The sequence below is a fragment of the Denticeps clupeoides genome, chromosome 3, assembly GCF_900700375.1.
Source record: "Denticeps clupeoides chromosome 3, fDenClu1.1, whole genome shotgun sequence".
NCBI lineage: Eukaryota > Metazoa > Chordata > Actinopteri > Clupeiformes > Denticipitidae > Denticeps > Denticeps clupeoides.
Window position 1 is genome coordinate 17,494,719 of NC_041709.1, and position 26,886 is coordinate 17,521,604.

The 26,886-nt window shown below is 43.4% G+C and overlaps 2 protein-coding genes across 4 annotated transcripts; both read right to left on the minus strand.

Moving 5' to 3' along the window:
* Positions 1 to 632: 632 nt before the first annotated feature.
* On the minus strand, positions 633 to 3,739 carry dusp5 (dual specificity phosphatase 5). The gene is made up of 4 exons (XM_028971827.1): positions 3,254 to 3,739; positions 2,824 to 2,966; positions 2,337 to 2,556; positions 633 to 1,663 (listed from the first exon to the last, which is right to left on the minus strand). The coding sequence occupies exons 1-4, from the start codon at positions 3,615 to 3,617 to the stop codon at positions 1,290 to 1,292; spliced, it is 1,101 nt and encodes a 366-aa protein (XP_028827660.1). The 5' UTR covers positions 3,618 to 3,739; the 3' UTR covers positions 633 to 1,289.
* Positions 3,740 to 10,032: 6,293 nt separating this feature from the next.
* Positions 10,033 to 26,886, minus strand: mxi1 (max interactor 1, dimerization protein). Of its 3 annotated transcripts, none has more exons than XM_028973706.1 (6): positions 26,526 to 26,886; positions 24,286 to 24,391; positions 22,761 to 22,790; positions 13,706 to 13,820; positions 13,282 to 13,507; positions 10,033 to 12,889 (listed from the first exon to the last, which is right to left on the minus strand). In XM_028973706.1, the coding sequence occupies exons 1-6, from the start codon at positions 26,746 to 26,748 to the stop codon at positions 12,729 to 12,731; spliced, it is 861 nt and encodes a 286-aa protein (XP_028829539.1). In that variant the 5' UTR covers positions 26,749 to 26,886; the 3' UTR covers positions 10,033 to 12,728. The 3 variants fall into 3 exon arrangements, with proteins under 3 accessions (XP_028829539.1, XP_028829540.1, XP_028829541.1); XM_028973707.1 differs by having other exon boundaries at positions 24,286 to 24,388; positions 26,526 to 26,883; XM_028973708.1 differs by lacking the exon at positions 26,526 to 26,886 and adding an exon at positions 24,637 to 25,090 and having other exon boundaries at positions 24,286 to 24,388.

Genomic DNA, 26,886 nt, shown 5'->3' on the forward strand with positions numbered 1-26,886 from the left:
TTAACTGCTGGGTTAACCTGTAGACAAATCTGCGCGATGCGATTGTGTAAGTGTCACCCCCAATTCTCTCGATTTGGACTCAGCCAAGTGATGGCGAAGTTGGGCGCCAAAGAAGCAGCACCAACCGCTAGCTGAAGAATTTACGGGTCACTGTGTTGTCCGTATTATAAACAACGTGATATTGTTTCAATATTACTTTTTATCGTCAAGTTGAGAGAAATAAATTGAAAGAGGTAGTTGTGCAATTAAAGTTATTCACTTAAGCGAGTTTTGGCTATACCGCATTTTATTATATTTGCTGCATATATTTTGCCAAACGCATTTTATTATTTATCTGACGTTTATTGGGCAATGTCGGGGTCGTGAGATCTCACGAGAGTATCAAACAAACAACCAGTTGTGTGGAAAGAAACTAATTAAAACACAGCAAAAAAAAACACCTCATGTGCAGCGAATGTAGCATGTGTGGAGGTTAAACTACGAATATCATTTTTTCACGATATTCTCATTGTTCAAATACACCGGCAGTCTGCCGCCGCTCCGCCTGTCCTACCGTCAGCACGCGGTAGGGGGCGCCGGAGCTTAACGTATGTAAACAACTACGTGAAAAAAAGGTAACTGGGTCTCTTAAAATTAGTTAGTAATTTATTTGATATCATCACACATACTAGGTATGTGAAGCCTTTAACATGCAATTCATTTCTTCCTTTCAATACACGACATCCATGAGCCACTGCGTTTCTTGGTGCCCGTGTCCCGGGTAAAGGGGCAGGGTGGCGTCCGGAAGGAAGACAACAACCGCACGACGGCCATGGCCCGGTTCCACATTCAGGCTTTCGGTAAGTTATTAGACGTTCATGGCCAACTCGGCCCCCTCCCGAGCGACCGAGTCATGGGCATTAACTAAAGCAGGATGAGCCGCCCTTCATCCATCTGACAAAGGAAGAAAGCCACGCTAACTTTCATACAAATATCATTCTCTTTTGTTTTTATTAAAAAAAAAAAAAAAAAAAGCACACGCGGTACAATAAAATAAAAAACAAAGAATAAATACACTTTAAAATCCCTGTCCAGATGTCACAGACACTAAAAGAAAAGAAAGTCACATTAAGCTAAGGCATTGCAATTTACAATCACCATACTCAGGTGGCTAAAAGAAATGATGCACCTGCATACAGTAGTCACGTTTTTTTGCCACAAATGTCCCACTCCTCAGTCCTGACCACATAAGAACTATTGCTAAGAAGCTTGTTAGGCTTTTTATTGATTATTATTATTATTATTTATGTTTAAGGCTGTGCCATAATTGGACTTAGCTTGAATTGGTGCACTGGCGTTTGGATAGGCAGGGATGTGAGTAAGGATGTGGGGAAGGTGAAGACGGGCGTCTCGAAGCTTTTACTCAGTGCAAATTCACGCTCATACGAGGGCGTGGTAGGTGCGGGGGGCGCAGAGGACAAAACTTCAGCTTCAAACTGCAGCAGCTGGCCCATGAAGCTGAAGTTTGGTGAGATGATGGCCCGGCGCTGCCGGATGACGTCAAAAGCCTCCTCCAGCCTGAGGCGCTGGCTCCACATGAGGTACGCAATACAGATGGTGGGCGATCGAGAGATGCCAGCTTCGCAGTGAACCAGGATTTTCCCGCCTTCTCCTTTCACTCGATCTGAAAAAAAAAACAAACAGAACAGAACTTTTTTTTTTTTTCAGCCAAGACCCAAAACATGATAAACATCACATCTTATGAGCAGAACTATAATTTTGTCAGTATTAAAAGGAAAGTGACTGCCAAAATTTGGCCAACTCAGCATGATTTACATCAAATTGTATTAACCAGGAATTAATATGTATTTAAAGGTGTATAATATTCATAGCAAGGTCACACCTGGACACAAACCTCAAACAAACTAGACCTGTTGAGCTGTGGGGGCAAGCTCTTCCTTAAAGGAAGACAATGGGGATTTGTGGAGAGGAGAGATGAGGAGAGTGGCTGTGAACTCGATTTAGAATTTTAAATATAGATACGGTCAGCCCACAGTTCCAGGAACTGGTCTCACGGTGGACTTGTATTTATCTACTCGACAGAATACTTTCCAAATGAATCTGAACTGTAGCCAAAACAAGACGTTTTTTCTCAAATGAATGACGTCTATTCTCTCAGACCAAACAATGAAAAGAATGTGTCTTTCTTTCAATTTCATTTAATAACTCAGGCCCAAATAACTTACGGACATGGCAATAAAACAGAAATTAATTATGATGACTATGATCGGATATTACAATCCAGCATTAAAAATCAACTTTAACACTTGTGCTCACATTTGAAATGGGGCACCTACCAATAAAGTCAATTGCTTCCTGGAAGTGGGAGCTGATGTTGGCTGTGTGACTGTCTTCCACCGGGATCCACTTGTAGTCGTACTGGCCCTTGGGAGGACGTGCGTCACGGCGGGAGACGTTGAGCAAGGCTGTGATGTGAAGGTCAGTCAGAAAGTCTTGTCTGGAGGCGTGGTGTGCGCTGCCGAGGTAGAGGAAAGGCGTAAGCTCCACAGGCAGACCCTGCGAGACGCATGCAAGAAAGACAGGGGTTAACGGTGGCTCCTCAGCTATGCTGTTATCATCATCGTTTTTTCCCTCATATTAGTAAAATGATGAATGTCACTTTGACTGGAGTAAGAATATGTGTTTAAAGTGGCCTGTACCATGAAAATCATTATTTATGATTATTTATTTGTCTGTAAATCAGGCCAAGAACGTCCCATAAAACCAATTCTCCGTGGAAGTGGCCTGAATTGGGAAGCTGCCGCTTCAACGGCTCTTCCGTACCTGTTCATAATCTGGTTTGTGGTGAGAGGCGACCTTCTCGCCGTGGCCACAGAGGATTTTCCCGGCCTCAGGCCCCGTCTGGCCACTGCTGCTCATCTCAGTGCAAAGTTCGGGGTATTGGCATCGGAAGCCCTCATAGCCCCCTGTGGTACAAAATGAAATGATTAGAAATGCTAACACCAACGTCGGTGGCTTCTTGAAGGGGATCTGTTCCCTGTGATCTCAGGCTTTATTCCATGACTCATGCTGATCCCCTGACGCACCGAGATTGTGGGGAAACCGCGTCGCTCACACTGCCAGTCATCAAATGTGACTGCGCTCCGGAATCCGTGGAATTCCGCAGATCTCACGGATACCCGGAACAATAAGAATGAAAAACAAAGTACTCGAGGGCGGGAGATGCTGTGGAGAGAAGTGGACGGGACGTCACCTTTGAGAAAGAGGACGTTGGCGCCGCGCGCGGAATGCGACAGCGTGTTGATCGCCAACTGCGCGACACTGTCCTGCTTGAGCTTCTGCAGATGCGGCGTCCCGTCGTCCACCACCACGGCGGCCGAGATGCCGCCCTCCCGCAGGCGGCACAGAGCCCTCTCGTCCGGGACGACGAACCGAAGGGGGACCGGGCCTCCCCGGGACCTGCGGACCACGACGGAGTTGAGGTTCACGTTCAGAGACCCCGTGATGCTGGAGCTGGAGAACGAGAAGTAGGGTCGGCAGTCGACGATCAGGCAGCCCCCGCCCTCCTTCCGGATCATCTTCCTCAGACGACGGCAGTCTATACTCGACACCTTCATGTTGCCCGTGGTGAGGCGGGAACCGAACCGGGTGGTTAAGGTAGTCGAGGACGGTGCGGTGCGGTGCGGTGCGGTGCGGGCTGCTGGACGTCAGCGATTACATGGCCGCGGAGGGGATTCCGCTGGAGGAGTTTTATATGAATGGAACCTCCGGCGGGTGACGTCACGGACCAAATAAGGACAACGTCCGCGCGCCCGCTGACTGCGTATAACCCCGCCCCCCCGTCGACGAATAGTCCACGTTTGAATCAACCATTACTCACGAAGTTTCGTACGTTTCTTAATCAAAACGTGCATTCCGTACACAATTTAAAACTAAATTTAAGAGCATTAAACATTTGCAATGTTTCTTATAATTTTTTTTTAAACGAGCCGAAAATGCGGTAATATTCAGTAATCGGCCAGACTGACAAGATTAGGAACCAAAACAGAAGAAACGTATGTGATGGACTCCACAGTTGGACAAATGAATAAACTCCTGCCAGGCGCCATCTATAGCCGCCTGGCCTATATCCGTTTGTCCTCCTAACAGGCTTAAACGTCACACGGCTAGTCTGACTAAATGCTGCAACACCTAAAGCGCTGCCTCTCTTGTTACTCGCTGTTGGACGGTTACAGTAATTGTCTACATTACATTTACATTTACAGCATTTACCAGACGCCCTTATCCAGAGCGACTTACAATCAGTAGTAACAGGGACAGTCCCCCTGGAGCAACTTAGGGTTAAGTGTCTTGCTCAGGGACACAATGGTAGTAAGTGGGATTCGAACCCGGGTCTTCTGGTTCATAGACGAGTGTGTTACCCACTAGGCTACTACCACCCTATGTCTAAAAGGCTCTGTGTTTCTGTATCCTTTCTACAGCAGCAAAAGTGTGGCCCGTAGAAAAAGGAACATAAAAGGCCTTGTTTTCCACCCCCTTTCGACCCCCGCCGTTGTGGTAAAGGTAAAGGGAGAGGAAACCTGGAGCTTCACCCTGCCAACAGTAACAGGAAGAGGTGGCTGCCAGTGGATTAGAAGCAGCGGGCTGCTGCCATATGGCCAAGGTTTAATCTGGGAGTGTGACATCACGCACACGAGAGGGCGAACACGCTGGAGCCCCCCAGCCTACGTACATAGGCTTTTATGTGAGATCCTACCTCCTGTGTGTGTGTGTGTGTGTGTGTGTCATCTGGGCGTGTGTGTGAGTGTCTGATGTATTGTGCGTGTTTTCCCCTCCTCCTCTTTGCCGGTGCTGTGTAATACTCCCTGTTTTTTCCCCTCTCCTATGTGGCTAACAGGATTGGCCGCTTTCGTTCGTGTCCCGTCATGTCCTCTCGCAGTAATATGTTTAAGACGTCTGTGGCTAAGCTTTAAATGGCCTCAAGACAGACAAACACTGCCCTAGTGAAAGTACGGCCGGCCTCTGGGTTTCTGTGTCTGCGTAGCCCTGCTCTGTAGAATACCTTGATGAAGTACACACAGCGACTAGCTGACGAACTGTTCGGTAACATTGTCCATTAATCACCAAAATCACCACGAGAAAAGGAAACAGAAAACCCAGTTTGAAATAAACAGTAAGGCCATTGTTTTTTTTGTTTTTCTTCGTCTATGGTCAGGATTTCCCCTCGCAGTCCTGTCACACCACCTATGCTTTTTCCCCATATTATGAACAGCAAAGGACATTTTTTTCTTTTTAAATTATCTCATTTAAATGATCAAGGATGGTAATCTTTTTTTTTTTTTCTATCTTTCTTTCTGTTGGGTGTTTAGGGAATATTCTATTCTTTTGCTGTCGCCATGCTATGTGTACATTAAGTCACTTCCTGACTGAAGCACACTCACACAATGGAGAGCGAATGCGTTGAGGCCTTCGCCACACACAGGTGTTTCCTGCCTGCCTGTAAGTTCCCTGTACCCGAATTCCAGCCTGCTGCCCTGCGAGTCTGACCATGGTCACATCGCCAAGGCCCGCTACCACCAAGCGGGTGCGTTAGCAAGGTGCTGGCAGGCAAGCTGCTGTTTTCCGATAACAAGCGGTGCGTTTGGTGTGTAAGTGTAGCAGACGCCCGCCAGCATCCAGTCCCGGCAACATAAGCAGTAAGCAGGAACACGTTTTTTTTTTTTTTGTGACATGAAAATAATTAAAATCTGCGGTAAAAGAAAAACAGCCCTCTTCCGTTCCACCTCTCTTTACCCTGCAGGCTGAGTCATGACACCCACCCTTCTGACTCTGCACCTTCATCGTCCTTGTGACACAAAGCTGCAACACAAAACTGACAGTCAGAGTATAGAACTGACAGCTCACACGAACTTTCATTTCCCGTACATACATATAAAACATGACATTTACAGATAATATCTATCTATCTATCTGACAACCATTGTAACATGCAGGTATTTCCCTTTTTCTATTGTCTAGAAAAGAGAACAAGAAGTTTGGTTTTCCCCACTGCCTTTGTGTGTATTTTCGGTCTTTTGGGGCAGTGGTGACCTACCAGGTATAGAAAGCACCGTCCCCACACACTGCTCCCCGGGCGCCGGTCATGGCTGCCCACTGCTCACCAAGGGCGATGGTTAAAAGCAGAGGACACATTTCGTTGTGTCACATCGTTTCACTTTCTTTAACAGAATTGCAAAAGTAATTTCTATAGTTTGCCTTCTTCTTCATTTAAAATCCCTGGAAGAGTCCCATAGAGGTCCAACCTTCGATACAAAAGGTTGTATCATATTTTCAGATCTTTATCAGGCACCATCAGCACCACATTTCTTTTTGAGAATAGCAAGAGGGAACTGTATGATTATAAATGAACATAAAGTGTGACATGTGCGAGCATCAGTTTTATGTGCCTGCGACATGACAACAAGCAAAAAAGCCAGATTTATCCTAATTACGAATTTAATCTCCTTTGAGTCATAGCCCTTCAGATAATCCTATCATGACATAAGCTTTCTGTTGGGTTGGGTTCACTGCAGCCCTCTACAATGTACATTAGTTGCCCCAAATGAAGCATAAAAAAAATTATATATGAATAAATTTGCCATTTGTGTCCTCCTTTTATTTAAGAAAATACCACTGGTGGGCCCAGCATTTATATTTACAGCATTTATTTACAGGGACAGTCCCCCCTGGAGCAACTTAGGGTTAAGTGTCTTGCTCAGGGACACAATGGTAGTAAGTGGGATTTTAACCTAGGTCTTCTGGTTTATAGGTGAGTGTGTTACCCACTAGGCTACTACCGTTGATAGGTGATTACCTAACACTGCTTACCTGGTTCCTATGAAACCAGTCATAGGGCGGATGTATTGGGCAGCGAGTCATGCTGCAATGCTGCCACGACACACGGTGCATCAGCTCGTGCTGTGTATGCAGCTGTGTGGCTGCAGATCAGGGCAAATCACTGCTGCCAGCACCAACAATGGGCACAAGGTGCCTTTATTATCACATATAAATACAATGAGATGGTGCTTGTTGTATTTGAAGGTAAGCAGATTAAAAGAACACATACTAAGCTACTACTAAAATTAAATAAAAAAATAACTTACACAGACATTTATCAGGACAGTTGTCTCTGGCTATGTAGTTATTTAACTACTGGAACTCAATAAAGTAAAGTGAAGTGATTGTCACATGTGATACACAGCAGCACAGCACACGGTGCACACAGTGAAATTTGTCCTCTGCATTTAACCCATCACCCTGAGTGAGCAGTGGGCAGCCATGACCGGCGCCCGGGGAGCAGTGTGTGGGGACGGTGCTTTGCTCAGTGGCACCTCAGTGGTACCTTGGCGGATCGGGATTCGAACCGGCAACCTTCTGATTACGGGGCCGCTTCCTTAACCGCTAGGCCACCACTGCCCCTACATCTCTACATCTCAATAAAAAAAAGCCCTAGTGGCCTAATGGATAAGGCACTGGCCTCCTAAGACAGGGATTGTGGGTTCAAGTCCCATCTAGGTTGATGAGCAGCAGAGTGGCGCAGTGGAAGCGCGCCGATGGATCAAAACCATCCTCTGCTACTTTACTGAGGCAGTGGTGGCCTAGCGGTTAATGAAGTGGCCCCGTAATCAGAAGGTTGCTGGTTCAAATCCTGATCTGCTGAGGTGCCACTAAGCAAAGCACCGTCCCCACACACTGCTCCCTGGGCACCTGTCATGGCTGCCCACTGCTCACTCAGGGTGATGGGTTAAATGCAGAGGACAAATTTCACTGTGTGCACCATGTGCTGTGCTGCTGTGTATCACAAGTGACAATCACTTCACTTTTTTTATATGGAACCCCCCTTCTCTTCCAAAAGCAACCTAAATGGAAAATCTGAACTTCCAATAAAAGTAGAGAAAATACATATACATCAAAAGATCATCAAAAACAACTGGCCATGAAAGGTTCTCAATCAAGTTAATAAAAGATTAACTCTTCATTCGACATAAGAACATTGCCAATAAAAGATTCAAAATAACATGAAAAAGAAGAACCTCATACACACACCATAAATTCAAACCTCCCGCTCCATAGTGCGTATGAGGCCTCTCTTTAATACCCCTTGATTGGAACATACCAAACGCCACACGGCCAGGGGGAGCTGCCCCCGGGAATATTAACCCACTTAAGAGTCACGCCGACGTCCGGACTCCAAACCTCGTGGGTCAACTCTTCCCTTTCTGATAGGCCGGCGTCGAACCGACGACGTCTTCCTGTGCGTCGCACGGGCACGAACAACAGGTCCAAGGCGAGCTGCACCCCCGCCGTCAAGACCGAGGCACAGACCTCGTGCACAGGCACAGGCCTCCGCGTATTCTGAGTGTGTCGCGTTGTTTCGTGGCCTGGACCCCTCGGAACACGTCGCCCCAACAGTTAAATCTGACGCACGGATCATCTCGCTACTGACCTGCAGCATCACAATAACACTAATGGTAACAGCAATTACTGTATAAATAATGGATGTCTTTAAGAAATGTACTGCCTGGCTCCAAATCTCACAGGGCAGGTGTTATGGCCAAATTTTTTAAGTCCATGACTGTGAGAACTATACAAACAGTATATTCAAGACACACTTGAAACTTGAAATGTTGGAAGGGTTACGCCACGGACACGGCGACAATTGAGGCTTCGGCGCCATCTTGTGGTGTTAAATTGCAAACCATATTGTGTTTATGACGTTAACCCTGTCACTGGGGATGCATGTGACAATTGCATCATTTTACTACACGACATCCATGAACCCGGCCACTGCATTTCTTGGTGCCGGTGCCAAGCCTGCGTAAATGGGGAGGGTTACATCCGGAAAGGCATCTGGCATAAAACCTATGCCATGTTGACTGCGGACATCCTGACCAGCTGATGGCAGAAGGAGAAGTGCATTTATGGTGTTACAGGTGTATGGTCCGATGATGGGGACTTTTAAAAATATTTGATTACTGCTCAGTCGTAATTCAGCAGTGAGCTCATTAGCTCTTCCTTGATAAATAAGGCGCAGGGATGCCCGGATCAGGCTTGTTGTGTCAATTTTAAATGCTTTGTAATGTAAATTTAGTTTGTTATGAAAGAAAGTGAAGTGATTGTCATTGTGAAACTATGCAGCACACGGTGAAATGTGTCCTTAAACATGCTTTTAAACATCACCCTTAGTGAGCAGTGGTCAGCCATGACAGCCACCCAGAGAGCAATGTGTGGGGATGGTACCAACACTGCCCCACCACTGATGTATGATCTTCCATAGAAGCTGCTGATGCAGTTCTACAGTGCTGTCATCAGATTGGTCATGTGCTCCGGTTTGGACATGTACAGCCTGCAATGGACTGTAAGAATTGCAGAAAGAATCATTGCTGCCACCCTGCTCTCAGTCCAGGGCTTGTAAACCTCACCCTCCAGGAATGGGCAGGGAAAATCATCTGTGACCCCTCACACTCTGGAGATCATCATTTTGAACACCCTGGAGCACGTTGGACACAACAAAATCTCCTCACACCCTGGAGATCATTCTGTCCCTTTCAGGAGATGACTTAGAAGTCCGTACACCATAACCAACCAACACAGCTTCTTCCATCGATCACACTCATAAAACAGCTAGCAGTGTCTGGGGATGGCACCTTGGTGGTGCGAGATCTGAACCCGCAACCTTTCAGTTATGATCCTCAGTCTTAGAAGCGTTCCCTGACCGGGAATCGAACCTGGACTGGGGCGGTGAGAGGGCCAAATCTGAATTACTACACCATATCATATCATATATATATTGCTCTCTGTACTGTATATTGTATTGTACTGTGTTGCTTGAGAGAAACCATATTAATTCTGATCTTGTTATGTGGACCTCGAGGTCCGTTCCTCATGGACAAATTTACACCAAGACCATAATTTATCTAAACTGCTTTTCTGAACATGGTGGAGAGCAGCAGCTAATGGTTGTGAAGAAAAGAATGAAACAACTGCACGACAGAGGAACTCCAGGATGGAATAGCTTTATTTCATTGACAGCCCATTCTCCATTGCCAGTGACTTAGTACAATAAACAACACGAGTGATTTCTCGTCGCCCCCCTCTCACTGTTCTTCAACATTCCATACATGAAGCCATAGCACAAAGTGTGGCTTGGAGAAATACTTTCATATTATTTGGGCACCACATGAATTATAGTGCAGATTTTTAAAAACAAAAGAAAGAAAGATACAACAAAGATGTTGCAGAGGTGAATGAAAAGTAACGTTCCCTCCCTACACGGGAAAGACACATGCCTTCTTGTGCACGTTTGGCCTACTGCTGAAGAAGAGCACCACTTTGAGTTTGATTCTTCCCATTGGCCAAAAAAAGAAGAAAGAACGAGAGCGTATCCTCGGCTGGATTCAGCCAGAATGTCATTTTAGTACACAATTTACACAATTCTTCATGGTGAGTCTTCACAATAGTGAAAAACTACGTTTGACTAATTCAGTCTAAAACAAACTGTATGTATGTCTCCTTGGAGTGTCAAAAAGAGCGACCCCATAAGAGGCAAGAACGCCTCAGATACGTGTTTTGGTCGATTTTTTGTTAAGGTGGAGAACTCCATATAGCACACTGGCTGCTGATAAATTCAAATTAGCTTTTAGAAAAAGAATGCTTACAATATAGGAGTCAGATTAGGCCGGTTAACAGAGGGTAGAGGTTAAAGGTAAAAAAAAATTATAAAAATGGCTATGAGATTTTGCACATCCAACAAAATATATTCAAATAATTAATTTATCAGTAAGAAGTGGCATATAGAAATAAATAAAGGAAGAAAAAAATGGAAAAAACACAAATATGCAGGTTAAGTATTTGTTTCTTACCAAAGGGACAAGAATTAAATATGTAGTACTTCAACTGAAATTTCCACCATACTGTGTGGGAGTCTGACACACAGTCGTGAGCCTGAAGAGGAACTAAGAATTTTTTTTTTTTTAAATTACTTTCAGTCCAGAGGTCAAACATGACATTAACCTCTTCAAGATTCACACTCAACATCCACAGCTCAGGACAGTAGTAGTGGAATGCCTTTCAGGTTTAAAAGAAAAAAAAAAGACACTATAAAGTACGTCTAATAAATAAACAATGCCATTCCAAATCGGCCTTCATGGACAGATATCTGGGGTGAAGGTGGGGGTTCTGACTGCTATTGTATTACTGACCCCACCCCCCTCCACCTTGGAAAAAAAAAAGTTACATATTCCCGATACAAATAAAAACATTTCAACCAGCAAAATGAACACTGTCTATGCCAGTGTCTGCCACTCTGAAGAGAATAATTGTTTTTTTTTTTTTCCTCAAAAAATATAATTTAAATTACACACAAAAAGGAAAAAAACACCAAACAGCAACAGAAGCAATAGATCTATAAGTGGGTTTCTACCATTTTCCTTCTTTAATGTTTGGATTTTTTTCCCCAACTATTGTATTTACAACAAAACACGCAAGAAAGATTCGCTTATTGGACAGAAGCTGGGTCTGTGCCGCTGAAGAAGGAACTGTTGAGACAAAAACGACTCCTATAGTTATTGCTTATTACTGCTAGGATGAGTATGAACTGATGGGTTCCCCCCTTCCCCTTAGTTTTTGTACAAATGTTGCCACTTCCACGGGCAGCTGTTCGATAGGAAAGTGCAGGAATAGCTTGTTGAAATAGCTGCTGGAAATGTGGATCTGCCATATGTTGAACATAGCCAACACCCAAAACTTGGGAATGTAAGGATTTCCTTTGTTTCTCATACTCATTTGCCCAATGCATTCATCTTGCAAAAAATTTGTTGCCGGCCTCCCGAACCGCTGCTCTGCATTATGATTTGATGCTATTTCCACATAGCACCAATTTCAGTGTCCGAGTTGTGGCATGGAACAATCGTTACAAACCTCAGGACAAAACACACATACAAAAAAGGTTGATATGGCAAGTTGAGTCCATGTGTCCTACAGACTACAAGAAGTCAAAAAATTGTTCTGATGTCTCAGCGGAATAGAAAAAGCAGGTAACGCAGGCGACAGTTTCACATTCAAATCGTAAAATCACATACCAATTTAAGTGCATGAGTTTTTGGTCTTATATTTTTTCATCAATACTTATTTGAATATTGAATACAGAGGAATCAATTCAAACCAGAAACTGTAATAACTACAGCAAGGATAAAAAGGAAACCAATTAAAATGTCTTCTTTTAAAAGCCTTTTTGTTCGCTGTAATAAAATTGAACAGCCGGTTGTGGTTTGCTGGCTTCAGTCACACAGTTCTGCGTGAGATGTGCTATTTGAAGTAAACGAGGCATATACCAAGGCCTACCCACAACTACAAATCACCGGTTTTCAGATGTTACCGCTCCTTTCTGTTCAGGGTACACAATGCTTTTAATAAGGTCCCGAAATATAGGCCCTCAGATTCTTCAAAACACAAACTGACAGCGGTCACCATGTTTCAGCTGAGAGGATCCAGGGGTGGGAGACACTGAACGTGTTCTGATCACCTGGTCACCGGGGCAAGGTGTCTGGGCTTCTGCTTGGTCGGAGGTGTCCTTTAAGGGCCTGGCTGGTCGAAGGAATATAGGCAAGTAGGAAGGTGTGCAGGCAGAATGAAGGAGCGGTGGGGGAGCTGGAATTATACGAGGGGGGTGGGGGTGGGGGGCAGGGTCTTTAAGAAAAGGCAAGTTTGACACTGCAGCTAGAGTAGCCTTCATCGCTGGCCAGGCTCTGCAGACTGCTGTGGTCGTCCAGGTCGCTGGTGCTGGCTGTGCTGGCGCTATCCAGTTCTCCATGGGAGAACTCGGTGCCTTCCACATCCACCTCAATCTCTTCTGTGGGTCATGAACGAAGGAACAGAGTCAACAAGGGGCAACGTGGATCTATACTTCATTTGGTTTCACAGCAGCTGTAACTACAAGAGGTATGAGATGTGGTTGCCAAATAATATGTGTGTACCACTGGTGCACCTAGAGGTACTATTAATTATATTATTATTAATAACCAGAGCAGTACAGTTACTGTACTGTGTAGCAGTTCATGAACAGTGTCTTGTTCTTACTCTGGCTAATTTACTCGGAATCTGCCTTAGAGAGTCGGAAAAATTATATATATATTTTGTGGTCACCTGCAGAAGTCTACCAAGTAACGTTTGGTGGTTTCAAATCATACAATATGGTTTAGCAACTCATACATCGCATGCTTGTAGTGGCGTTGTTCCTCTCACCTTGGTCAGAGTCAGAGCGGTCAGAACAGACAGTAGAGCCCACGCTGTCCATGCGTATCCGCTCACCCTCGTTGCTGCTGGAGATGGGGGAAGGAGAGAAGGGTGAAGACGGAGATCCAGCCCCGTTGCCCCCCTGCAGCAGGTCCAGCTGCCTTTGTAGGTGCCTCTGCTCTCGCGCCAAACTCTCCAGCTGGTACCGACTCTTCCGGTCTGCCTCTTCAAGTTTCTACACAGACAGAGGGGCAGGGTCAATGTTTAAAGCAAGAAGATGCTACAGGGGCTACAATGGGGAAATGCACCTAGGCTAAATGGGAAAACAACCATACATTTTTTTTTTCAGAATTTGTTCTTGACCTCCATTAAGTAACTTACATTCACTTTCAGTACCTAGAAAGCAAAAAGGCATTAGCAATTCGATCTGTACCTTTATGTGTGATTTGGCTTTGTTGAGCAAACCCAAGGTGGTGTGCCGGTTGCAGTCTGGTCCCAGCGGGATGAGGGCCTTCAGTCGTTCCAGACACAGTCGGAGGTGGGCTCGTCTGTAGACCAGAACAGAATACCGGGTCTCAGTCTCGCATACACACACACACACACACACACACACACACACACACAAACGTTCACAACAAAACTGCTAGGCCGCCGGCTATGTATGGCCTGCTGCAAGATGGGCATAGCCTTGGCCCTGTGGGGGCCCTTAAAAGCCCTTATGTCTCTGCAGAGCAAAATTGTTTCCTTACAATTTAAACATTTTGGATAGCTCAGTGCAAATGAAACCCTGCCTTTTTTTGATAACCTTGACAAGAAGGGAAGCAGGGAAATAAAATCACAAAAAACAATAATGTTCCACAATACATGCATGACGACATGGGTAAACAGAAATGATTTTATTCATGTGAGCGAGGCTAAATCTGAATCCAGGTCAGATCTGAAGCTGAATGGGAAAATGCATTTTTATTTTTAGAAATATCCCTGCCCAGATCTGTTGGAGCAGCCAACAATACAAAGACAAATCTATTTATTTGACGAAGGTAATTATCATGCTTGCTAATTGGAAGTTGACTGAAACCACTAGAGGCAACGAAAGTTGATGTGAACCTGATTGGAATCTCAGTGGATTTGCTCTTTGCCAGATATACTGTTCACATTAACATTCTAATGAACAAATGTAACTATTTCAACCCACAGGCATGTCAAGATCCTCCTGTGCTCTTTATTGGCTGGAGCATGGAGACACTGCAAAATGGGTGTCGGTCATAATGTCCTCAGGATATGAAAGTTCGTTTCAGATTAGACATTTGCATGGGTAACACATGAATTCAAAAAAAGGTAAGCATAGGACTTATTTCTAAAGTGCTACAACAGGAAGGGTACAAATAGATCTTCAGAATGTACACAAATAAATAGTTAAAAAGACAAGAAAGATTAGACTACTAGTTATCTGAAACAAGCTTCTTTCAGTAACCCAGAAGAAAACTGATAAAACTATGTCTCCAGTCTCCTCCCTCCATCTCTGTTTACCTCTGGTTCCTGTCCTTGTGATAAGATAAATTATCAGGGAACTCTGTTTGCTGAACTGACAAATCTGACATTCCTGAACACACGTCAGAACGCGTTGCTCTACGTCGGAAATATGTGATTGTGGAATGAACTATTATGAAATCTACCTGGAAAATAGGAACAAACGAACATTCATCTTCCATCTCTCTTCAGAAGATATGCATGAGCTGAGACCTGCAGGAATCCACCTGCGGCACTGACTCTTTGTTGCTCATGATCGTAATCAGCAGTTGAAAAAGAGCAGGCCCCCATGCTCGCCCTCTCCACAGACGCTCACTGCAGTTGAGCCCGTTTTCCCACCCACAGAAGATCACCGCAGGGAGGGCGAGGTGAAGCGGAAGGGGGCTCTGCTGGCCCCCCCCCCCCCTTCTTCCATTTAACGCCACACTTATCTCTGCTGTAGTCTGAGGAATGGGCTCTGATTGACTGTTGAGTCTGATGAGCAACGTATAAGCATTTAAACTATTTAGATAAATAACCAATTATAAAACAAAATGGATTTGGTCATTAAAACGATTTATCGACACATAAATAATTAAAATATTTTAGTATTTAAAATACCCCAGTTGGAGCAACGAAGAGGGAGGAAAGTAAATACATGTGTTATTATTACTGTAGCTGTTTCATGACAGAAGATCAAACTCAAACTCCAGGACACGTGAGTGTTCACCATGAGAGCCACAAAGGCGTGTCACTCCACTGAAAAGCACAATGAAACCCAACGTCACAGGAGCAGAAAAATACGCTGACCTTTGCTTTCTGGACATATGACCTTTTATTATGAGGTTACTGGGAAACACACACCGCTCAATGGTCAGTAGTCAGATTAGGAGTTTTTGGGCAATGCAAGGTGTGTACGTTCATGATGGTTAATTGCATTCCAATCATTTAATTGTTTGCACCAGCAGGTGATCCATGCAGATTTGCTGAAGAAGGTGGGCCAGTAGGTGGCAGTGTGAACATGCCAAGCTGGCTAACGTAGCTGAGGTTGTGGCTAAATGATGCAAAATATATTTGATGAACTGGCATTAACCCAACAGCTGGTCATTTTCAGAGGCATTAATAATCGAGAACTTCAATAAAACGTTAAGCACTGGCAATGACCTATGGTCTGTTGCTTTGGACGGGGTCTACATGAATGTTTAAAATGGCCACCTTTGGCACCATTGCTTTGATATGCTGACTGAGGTACTGGTTTCTTCAGCATACTGCACATCACGAGGATCTCTGACTTTAATCTTCCATTTGATGCATCTACCTTCATGTCACACTCCGACGCATGGACCGTCTGACTGAGATGAGGGAGGCAGGGGGACGAGGGACAAGGGCATGCAAGGCATGCAGAGGCCGCATCAAAAAGCCTCTTTGTTAGGCCATGTTGAGGCAAATGGACTTCAGCTGCTCTATTGAATAATTTATTTATTTTTTTATTAACAAATGCTCAAAAAAATTCTTTGCTTTAAGGCAATTCAGCTATAAAACGCACTTATTTTTAGTTATCTTTGCTTTCCTCCTCCATAAAACCGCATCCCTTCAAGCATCTATGTGCCACTTACTGTCCATTTCTGACCAAAATATAGCAACACAACAAACTTTACACTGTGTCTGCAGGGCAAAATAAATAGCCAGCCAGCAATGGTCTTGCACATCCATGCAAACAACACAAATCAAATCTGGAGAGACGTTCAGCGTTTTTCAGGCTAATCTCTCGTCTCTTCAATAGCAGACAGTCGATTACCCGGGTCAATATTTTCGGCTGGTGCCTCTGTACTGTACAGAGAGCCTCTGACTCTAATCCTTCATAATGGAAGCTAATGGACAAGCTTCAGTAAACGAGGGTAAATCTGCTCCGACCAGACATGGAACACATTTCACAGAAGCGTTTAATGGATTCTTCCAAAAGATGGGACTCCAATGGACTCAAAATTATCTCAAAATAAAGCCATAACATGAAAACATTTGTGCTCTCATTAGACAGAAAATATGGTGAGGTGTCAGCAAAACAATGCATCAAAACTGTATGGCTGAAAATATGCAATTTATACCAATATTTGTGAATCAAAATGTATTTGGATCGAATAATGTTCTTAATTACTTTATTAATTACTTAATTACTCATGTCTGAAACCTCTGTAACAGGTCTCTCTCTACCATCGGCTTGGACAGGGATATTGTGCAGCACCACTAATAAGCGTTGCAAAGGGCTTAAAGTAATTGAATAATCTCACAACACGTGATGCTGAATTGTCTGTTGACAGACACATTTTCCATAAAACTGATGGTATGTGCAACTGTCGAATTTCGATTGGAAATTATGTATTTGGGAAACATACAGTGGTGCATGAAAAGTTTCTGAACCTTCTATGTGCATTCATGTGACATAAAACAATCAGTATTTTTTTATGTATGCATATTGAAAGCTGTAAGGGGTTCTCAAACTTTCAAACGTTACTTTTACTAACACTGCAGAAAATCAATGACTGCAGTAATTCATCAACAAAGAAATGGACATAATAAGACTTATGACGTTGACGTTTTGCAAATATGCAAATGTAATGTGTTTGGGGCAAAATGGACTTCATATGTATATGATTTCCTCATCACTGTGTACTTACACTTCCACCATTCTACACCAGGTTTGTAGAATATGCCTTTCTGATCTAACTGACTATTCTTTGTCCCTTTTTAACCCAATAATAATACTTTCATCCATAATTGTAAGCAAGCCCATTAGCTTCTTTAAAAATCCTGTATAGTTATGTCTCGTGATTCCTTTACATATAGATGCTTGTCCTTGGTCAGGATTTGACAGTATTCTTTTAGTTGTGTTAATTCTGCAGGATTATTGGAGCCATGCACCCTGGATAGCAATGGAATGCTGTACTAAATGAAAGCTCATTCTCAACACTGTGTTCTAGTAGTGAATCAGGATCATATTGATCACATATATACAAATTTGAAGAGTGTGCAGAGTTGGAAAAATTGAATATCGCTTTAGATTCCACCTAGGATGAATTTTTTTTTGCCATTTGGGAAGAAGCATGTCTGCGAAACATTTGCTGATGGATGAGGCTGCATATGGGCATGGAGGGTACTCAGTAAGACAGTAAGCATGGTGAGCAGGGCGTATAAGAAACTGGGTTTCAGTTAAACTCTGATTTCACATGATTTCGTATGCATTCGGTCAGAATGGGTGAACTCCAGTCACAACCCTGAACCCCCGGTCTGACCTACTTTCAGCGTGGCACAAAAGGACAGATTTCATCTGAAATCACGGTCACTGGAGTTGTGCTTAATCCTAAAGACAGAACTACAACCCCCCCTCTAGTCCTCTATTTACTAAATCAATGGAGAACTAATAAAAAAAAAGAATATATTTACATACTTCACTTATTCTTGAGAAGAGGATCACAACCATAATAGAGCCATAATATATACATGCTGCTCCTTGGGGGTAAACCTACTTGCTAATCAGTCACATTTTTTAGCTCAAAACCACAAGACTAAGACAGAAGTGAACAGAGACTTGAACCACCCCAGGCCTTTTGCCTAAAAAGTCCACAGAAGGCGGGTACCATAAGCAACTGGCTCACCATAATCTGCCAAGAGTGGCATTTTAGCAGCTCAAAAAACCAAAGCAGGCTTTCCAGCTTGTGCTACTATAGATTAAACAGATGACAGCGTGTTCTGGGCAACAGGACAGAAATCTGGTGAATGCACAGGGGGGTGGAGAAACTTCCTGCCTGGTACATTGCATGGAAAACACTATGTACTACATACATGCTCCACTGACACAGGCTTTTGTAGGACACCCTCACTGTCACAAACAGGCTTAAGATTGGACGTGAATGACACGCAACACATCAGGGGATAAAACAGGTCATTTAAATGGGCTCACACGCCACTGGAAACAGAGACACCCTCCATACTGCGCGGCATGCATGACACAACAGGTCACCAAATGACCCACAGCAGGATAAAGTTCCCAGATACAGTTACCACCCGTTACACCTTTACTAGGCCTCCAATAGCTTCAGAAAAGCAAGACGGCCGCAGTTGTGGCCTAATGAACTAATTCAGTCCAGCAGTAGGTCAAACGATTACATCAGTGCAACATTAACGCTGCACTGAAACAGAACACCTACACATTCTTCTGCAGTACACCCCACCAAACTCAACAATAATTCACTATAGGATTCAGATTGTTTTATGAAAAACAAAACAAACACACATAAGAATGATCAGGCTATGAAATAATAATAAGAAAAAAGCAGGAATATGAGAAAAAAGGAGGAAAAATGTAAACATTGAGGTAAGTCACCTGACTTGGATGACTTGGTTTTTTTTTTAGGAGGGAGGCCATTCTAAGTGAATGCTGCTTTTTATCATCTTTTCGTTTAATTTTTCTGACATAGAACTTGTTTCAATTTTCATGACTATCATAATAGCATTATTTGTAAGGCAGCCTTTAGGGTCCATTTCTTCTTTACAGAACACAGTTACCTGTTGAACTGCACTACACAACCTACTTTTAAATTATTGAGCCCTAATGTAAAAGCACTGGACGTGAGTCCAAGATCCTCTCTCCTCCGTCTATTTGCTTCCAGTGTCTGTCCTCATAATAAAACCTGACCACTACACAGACTATTACTAACACTAAACATGCAAATAGATTATTGATTAGATTAAGATTAGCAAGGTAGTGAATCCAAATTCCTAAATACATCCAATGTTCTATTCCTTCTTAAATAAAGCCACTAAAACATATCCCATTATGTCCTTTAAAACAAACACAGCATAGTGAACTGATGTTTTGTTGCATGCATCTAAAATTCACATGTCTGTGATACAGTGTATGATGATGGTCACCGATTTTCTACTCACACCCGGAGGTGGAACAGTTGGAATGAGAGGAAAACAGTCAGACAGTGAGCTGGCCTGACAGCTGTGGGGGTCCCATCATCACTACAACATGGATTATTTGGCACGTGAGTGGACTTAACTCTCACCCACTGAAAGCAAGACCACAGCACGTGGCCAGTCAGGCAGTCAGAGGTTGTGTGTGTGTGCGCGCGCGCACATGAGTGCATGCAATGCCAAAGCCACTCCGAATGACTATGGGATGTGCATTCAACACAAACATCCTTGTCCTTCTTTCTGTACTTGTGGCCCAGCCCCCCAACCTCCATAAAGGCTGACTGAAAACCGGACTACACTAGAGCTCCGTTATTCTGCAAGGAAACATATTTTTCTTAACAATCACAATGCTTCAGTTATACATAATAAGCAATATCATATTGTAAATCAATTAGCCTAGTCTGTAGTTTTTTTTTTGTTTTGTTTTATCCCATGAAACCTGAAAAAAAAACGAAAGATGATGAATCCATACAATCAATTGCTTTTCCCTCCAGACTCCTTCATCACAGGTCACAGAAAACAAGGGAAACCTTTTTTTTTAGAGCAACTGTGATTCACATTGAAGGCCAATCAATAATGCATTTTTATACAATTTATCATGCAGCCCAGAACTGACAAAAAAAGGATGCTTGCTTAGAATACACAAACCAATAATCTACCAACGTTTCCTCCCGAAGGAGTTAAATATAGCACCTCTTTTCAGCATTAGAAGCATGGGATGACAGAGGATGTGAGTGTTCTTGCGATTAATATGATGAGGTAGTCAGTGTTGATTGCAAATTGATAAGAAGAGAAGAGTTTACTGGCAAACCATCGGTGGCCTTTAAGGGAAATGTTCAGGGCAAGGTGAGGAGTTGGTGAGAAGTTGCTTCTGCTGCAACCCTCTTCCCACCTGTGCTGTATGCTGGTACTGCATGTTCTGAGGGACGCGTGTACCCTCAACATCTATATTAAGGATTTTTATATATATATATATATATATATATATATATATATATATATATATATATCACATCACTGCCCGTCTTTCGCAGCCTGCCTCCCTTCCTGCTAGGCATCAATGCCAGCCTGTGTCTGCGTTGTGAGCGTGCCGTTAGACCAAAGGTCAGCTCCCCTAAGCTGCTTTTATCCCGGCCAAGACGAGCTTACAAGGCATCATACCACAGAGAACAAATGCTCCTATTTCTTTCCTCTCTGGCTCACGAACATGCAGTACGGGAACTGGGTGATTCTCTAGCCCCCGCTTCGTCTGCCAAACACACAGAGCACAGATACAGAAGGAGACTGTATTTTTCCCTTTAAACGAACAAGGATGTAAAAGCATTCAAATTAGGAAACAAAATTTCTGCCGTCGCCACTTGATTACCATTGGAAAGTTTCAGTTTCATTGAAAAAAAAAAAAAAAAAAAAAAAAAAAAAAAGTTGGCCTCGAGAAATCATCTTGGCAAGTTTCTGGCAATGGCTGCCCTTCTACATCACAGTGCTTTCTGAGAAAAGGCTGAAATTTGAGATTAACAAAATATTCCCATAATCATGGGGCATCAACGAGGTTTTGTCGATACGTTATGTCGTGAAAATGAAAGCCCTGGCGTTTGGATTTCAGAGCTGTGGAGTAGGGTACTTGCACGCTAAGAAAAAAATATGAGCGCGACGCATCCCAAGCAAGCTGGAAAATAAATGATAAAGCTCTGGGCTTATCTGTAGGGCGAACGCATGCTGTGCAGTTCTTTCGTCACTAACCTCAGCCACACTTCTGGTGTGTATGGCCTAGAAGTGGCATCCACTACATGTCATTTCACGCACAAACACAATCTTCTCCATATAACCACCAGCCTGGAGTCAGCATTGAATCAGGCTACTTAATGTCCTAAGGTTTCTCCCGGCTGTAGGAAAAAGGCTGCCCGTTGTCAGTGTTCGTGGGGCTCAAATTCAAATGGTTTAACCAAAGCAGCAGAAACTCCAGATTACATCACAGCAAATGACATTAATCACAGTTACAGACGGACAGTCTCGTCGATGGAGGTGTTATGCGACAAGCCGTGCCACAGCACTGGTGGGCATGTTGCTTTTGGTTTGTAATAGCGGCAACACATCCACTTATCTTAGCTGCAGCCCACACACAGCCATGTGTACCATGCAAAGTATGTGGGTGCTATCTGAGAGCAGCATTTGGTTTAGCGAGATGACTGTGCATGAGAGAAACAAGACAAGACATGATGGGACATGCTCCCTCCTATAATTAACCGACTTCAGCATGGTCCACCATTTCCAACTCCATTTAATCCCCAACAGCATCTAATTAGACATGTTAGATGCCGAAATTAAAATATGCTTAAATGATTTAAAATGGCAGACCAACAATAAACACCACATGCAATAATAGCTACTTCCACACTTTGTGGCATTTTGCAAGATTTGACTTCAATCTTAATCATGTCTCAAGCACATCAAACGAGTGCTTGGTGTGCCATGATTCGTGGTTGTCTAGACAGGCGTATTTATGCCTTTGAAGTGGAATCTTTCAGCTTCCTGCCCAGGCACTTAATGCCTCTACACCCTGTATGTGGTAACACAGATAAGGTGTGGCCTTCACCACTCACTACATAATATCAGTTACCATGTACCTGCTAGCTGCTTCATTTTCTAGTGTTTGCTCTGTCCTTTATTTTGCGGGTATATCCGTCTGCTGCACTCTGCCTCTCAAACCCTGGCAACTGGCCCAATTACATAACCCTGTGAAGAGTGGTGAGTCAGGCAGGTTGAGAAAGGAAGGGAAGGAATGTCATCGGATCGGCAGAACTGGGACACGTCTTACTTTCACTTTCGAAGGACCTGTTGATCCATAGATTTGTTTAAAACAAAAGAGGTATAAACCCCACCCGAGCCTAGCCCAGGCTGCACAATCGTGTGAGAATGGTATGACTGTCTCTAAAACGGTGTGGACATACTAGAACAGGCCGTTTCCACTGTGAACATTCTGAACAGGAACATGGTGAACTCACCGATTCTTTTCCAGCTCGTTGTGTGTTGACCTGAAGAATTAAAAAAAAAAAAAACATTAGAATAAAAAAATAAAAAAATCCAATCAAGATGCTAAATGGACATAGTCAGGCTCATAAAGAAAATTAAGACAATCTCCTGGCATGCAATGTGCATCCAACACTGATACGATGGTGGGAGCCGGCATGCCTAACATCTGACCCACTCCTGCCAAAATCCTCAGCAGACAGACAGAGATGAATAAGACAACACAGAAACGAAAAGAGGGGGAAAGGGCACCGCACGAACAGGAGAGGTGAAGTGAGAACATTAACAGCTTTACTCTGCAGGTGAGGCAGGTCCAGGGCTTGGTACATACTTAATAAGGTCAAAGCGAATCCGGTGGTCCCTTAAGCAGCTCTCTGTGTGATAAAATAACTGGAGAGAAACAGGCCATTCTTCCAATGCCCATCTGCAGTATACAACAGCTCCCTGCTTTGCCAAACGTGTGTGGGGGTCACAGGGGGAACTTCCTGTTGCTATGGCATGGGAGGCAAGGGGGCGACTAATACCAATGAGGAGTCTTCTAGCACCCTGTAGATGACCCTACAGAGACTTGTTTTCTTTCACAGCTTGTGGAAATGGCATGTGACAGGAAACCCTGAATTTTTCACTCACACAATGCTAATGCCTGAGATCTTCAACATTCAATTGTTTTGTGGGTATTATACTCTTAAAAACAAGCCTCCTAGACATGTTTGATTTTTATTATTTCTACAGTAAATAAAAACATATATTGAAAAGACCTAAGCAAGGACATTCAATCTTTTTATCACTCTGTGTTTGAAGCCTAACTGAATAATAATTTAATTGTTTAAAATCTCCCCTGAATAAATAGAATAATAATATAATTATATACAACTGAGGATTCAATTTGCATATTCACACTTCATGAGATATATATGTTGTTGCAATAAGGCATATATATGTGATGCAAAATATCACATTCATGTCTAAAAAATGATATATCGGGGGTTTAGTGTTATAAGCATCAAAAAGCAACTGCGGTAAATAATAGCCATTGCACGCAAGGGCCTGTGTTACAATTCTCACCATGTTCAGTATCGACATCAAAGTGCGTATCAGAGGACTGAATGATTCGTGCATGCCTCATATCGGCGACTACAAAGCCGTGAATTTTTCCACGGGAAAGGGGACACACAATGAGAGCGCTGCTGTGATGTGTTCGTGACATTTCTGTATGTTAATTTTACCCCGATCCCTAACTTCCGTGCTGCAGTCGGTTTGACAATCAGCTGATGAAAGCGAACTCGAGCTCGACGCTTCCCCTCCCCCAAACGCAGCAAAAAGTAAATAACACTCGTGCGGGAAAGCAATTATTATAAAATGAGGAATAAAAACGTATCGTTAGTGACTAACTGGCGTTTCGAAAACACTAGAAACATAGAAACTGCTGTTGCAAAACCGTGAGTTTCACTTTCCTTGCCCGTGCTGTGAATGAATACAGATAATCTGATGTTAGCTTACCTGTTGTGATTGTTGTTGTACTTCTTATTGCGAAATTTCCGCTGTCTCTGGAAGTTTGTGCTCTGAATAGACGGGAAGGTCGAGGCGTATCCGTGTTCACATTCTGCTGGAAGACACTTTCATTAGACACCAGTGTCGTTAGCAAACGACTGCGGCTGCGGTGTTTACGTCCAGGAATTTCAACATGACGTTTCCTCGACGTCGCCCTTTATTATTTCTCTTACATCGTAAACCCTTGTTCATCGAATATGAAAGCAATTTGGGCAAAAACTGACATTGTTGAAAACAAACCATACCAGAAGCTGCGCTATATAAATAGCAAAACAAAAACCAAAAAAAAAACGTACATACCCCTCTCTCGTCTTTCTATATATTCCGCAGCTTCCAGTAACCGCTGGATGTTAATCAGCTGCACTGTCGTCATTGTGCTAAGGCTAGCGAATAGGTACCGCTGTGACAAAACTAGCAAATGTCCCAGCCTATTTTTACCCCTCCACTTAATTTTGGCAAGTTAAATATTGCTTCTAGAGGTTTAAAATTATTTCCTCTATCCGAAAATTAATGCAACACAGCTAACTACAATGTTAAATACTGTTCACTTTGGAAAGCCCAGATAGATTTGGCAAATAAAAAAAAATCTAAATCATAATATCAAAGTATTAAAAGTGCATAGGAAACTAATTTCTACAAATAGTTAAAAAACGAATAGAAACGATAGTTTAAAAAAAAACCGAGAGCCTGGCGCACGGCTAACTGCCCTCTGCTTGCGTTCACTCCTCCCCAGTTTGTTTACCTAGCATTACAGCTGAGCAGGGAGACCGGCCCCTCTCGCAAAGCATCATGGGACATGGAGTTTTTTTTTTTTTTTTTTTTTTTTTTTTAACAAATAGCATGAACTCTCCCAGTTCACAGACGTCAGGTTGTATCATATACCGAGGTTTACTATATTACGCGAGGACGTACAGTACATCTACAATGTCTAAATACAGAATAACAAACAGTTAAGGAAACGAGAGCAATGGTACAGATGCAATGGTATACAATATCTTCTTTATTAATCATATTATTGTTGTTGTTTGTAATAGTAGTATTAATACCCCTACCAAATAAATGAATATTGTGAACACATTCGGTTATTCTCTAAAGCCTTCAAATCCCACAAATGCCCACTAAAGGGAGACACTTCAGCCCCAAATAAGCCAGGCCCAGCAACACATGACATCACCACAATGGAGCCGTGTGGTTGGTGCCGCTCTCTGAAAAGCGCTGGCAACAAAGCCGCACTCGGCCAATCACAGCGGCGGAATTTGGTCCATGTGGAAGCCATGTGGTTACACCTCCAGACATCAGGAAGCAAACAATTGTCAACTGACTCTGGATCAGAAGCAGGCTTCTCGGGCAGCTGTGAGCTGGCACAAACAAAACGAAACTATTTTTTTTGACTGATGACCAGCATGGTCGTAAATGCGCATCAGCATAAGCTTTCACAGTAAAACAAAAAAACTTAATACGACTAAAACCAAAATGTACGACAAATGTTTTTTTCCCACTTAAATGGCTTAAATTTCACCGTTTACCAATCTGAAGGTCATTAAACCACAGTTTTAAAAACCTTAATGATTTTCCAAGCCCCCGAATTCCAGTAGACATATTTAAGCCGGATCCAGTTATATATATATATATATATATAATTTTTTTTTTCGGTTCTAAGCTGACGTCATACACACTGTGCTCTTTGAACACAATGTAAAACACTGTATAATTCTCAGCGCGTTGGCACTTCAGCCACTTTATTTCATATCCAACTAACTCCATCCATCCAACTAACTCCATCCATCCGTCGGGGTAACAGCTTACATGCCTGAACAACACACCATAACCAACAATTAAAACCACCAAATTCGCCTCCACGAAGCATGCATCCGTACTTCCAACGTGCCGGATGCGCTCCAGATAAATAACACTGCCGCCGCGCAGGTAAATTAGTCTGTGCGCCAAGACGATCCTCTTTACCGAAAAATCTAATAAAAACGAGGCTCCGGGATGCTGAAAGGCAGACTGGCCGCTTTCGCCGCCGCGTGTGAAGCCCGGCTGCGCACATTTCGGAGCTCAATGTACTGAGCCGATTGTCCCGAGTTCGTTTAACTCGGATCCTTTGTTGTCTGAGTCTGATGACAATGAAAGTCCTGTTCCTCTGAGGAAAAAAAACAACCTCCAGAGCAACATACACATGAACTTACTTCCATCTTTCCGCTCGGCCCTCTCAATGTAGCTCGCTGCCTCCAGCAGGACCTGCACATTTTTCAGAAAAGTGCCGATCTGGTCTATCGGAGAGTCTCCGGAGTTCAGGACATCGTCAAAAGGACAAGACATCTCAAAATCGTGCTGATCCATGGACGCCTCGGACTCCAGAAAAACATCTTCGGCTTTGACCTCTTTTTGCTGCCTCACGCTTCGCACCATCTTCCTTCGCCACGAACACGACGCGTTTCTTTCCCCTGGTGCACGAAATTTCTGGCGAAGTGCTGAGCGCTTGCAGGCAGTTTCTTACGGCTCTGCTTAATGAAAAGAAATGTCATGAATTGGGGAGAGGGCGGTCTG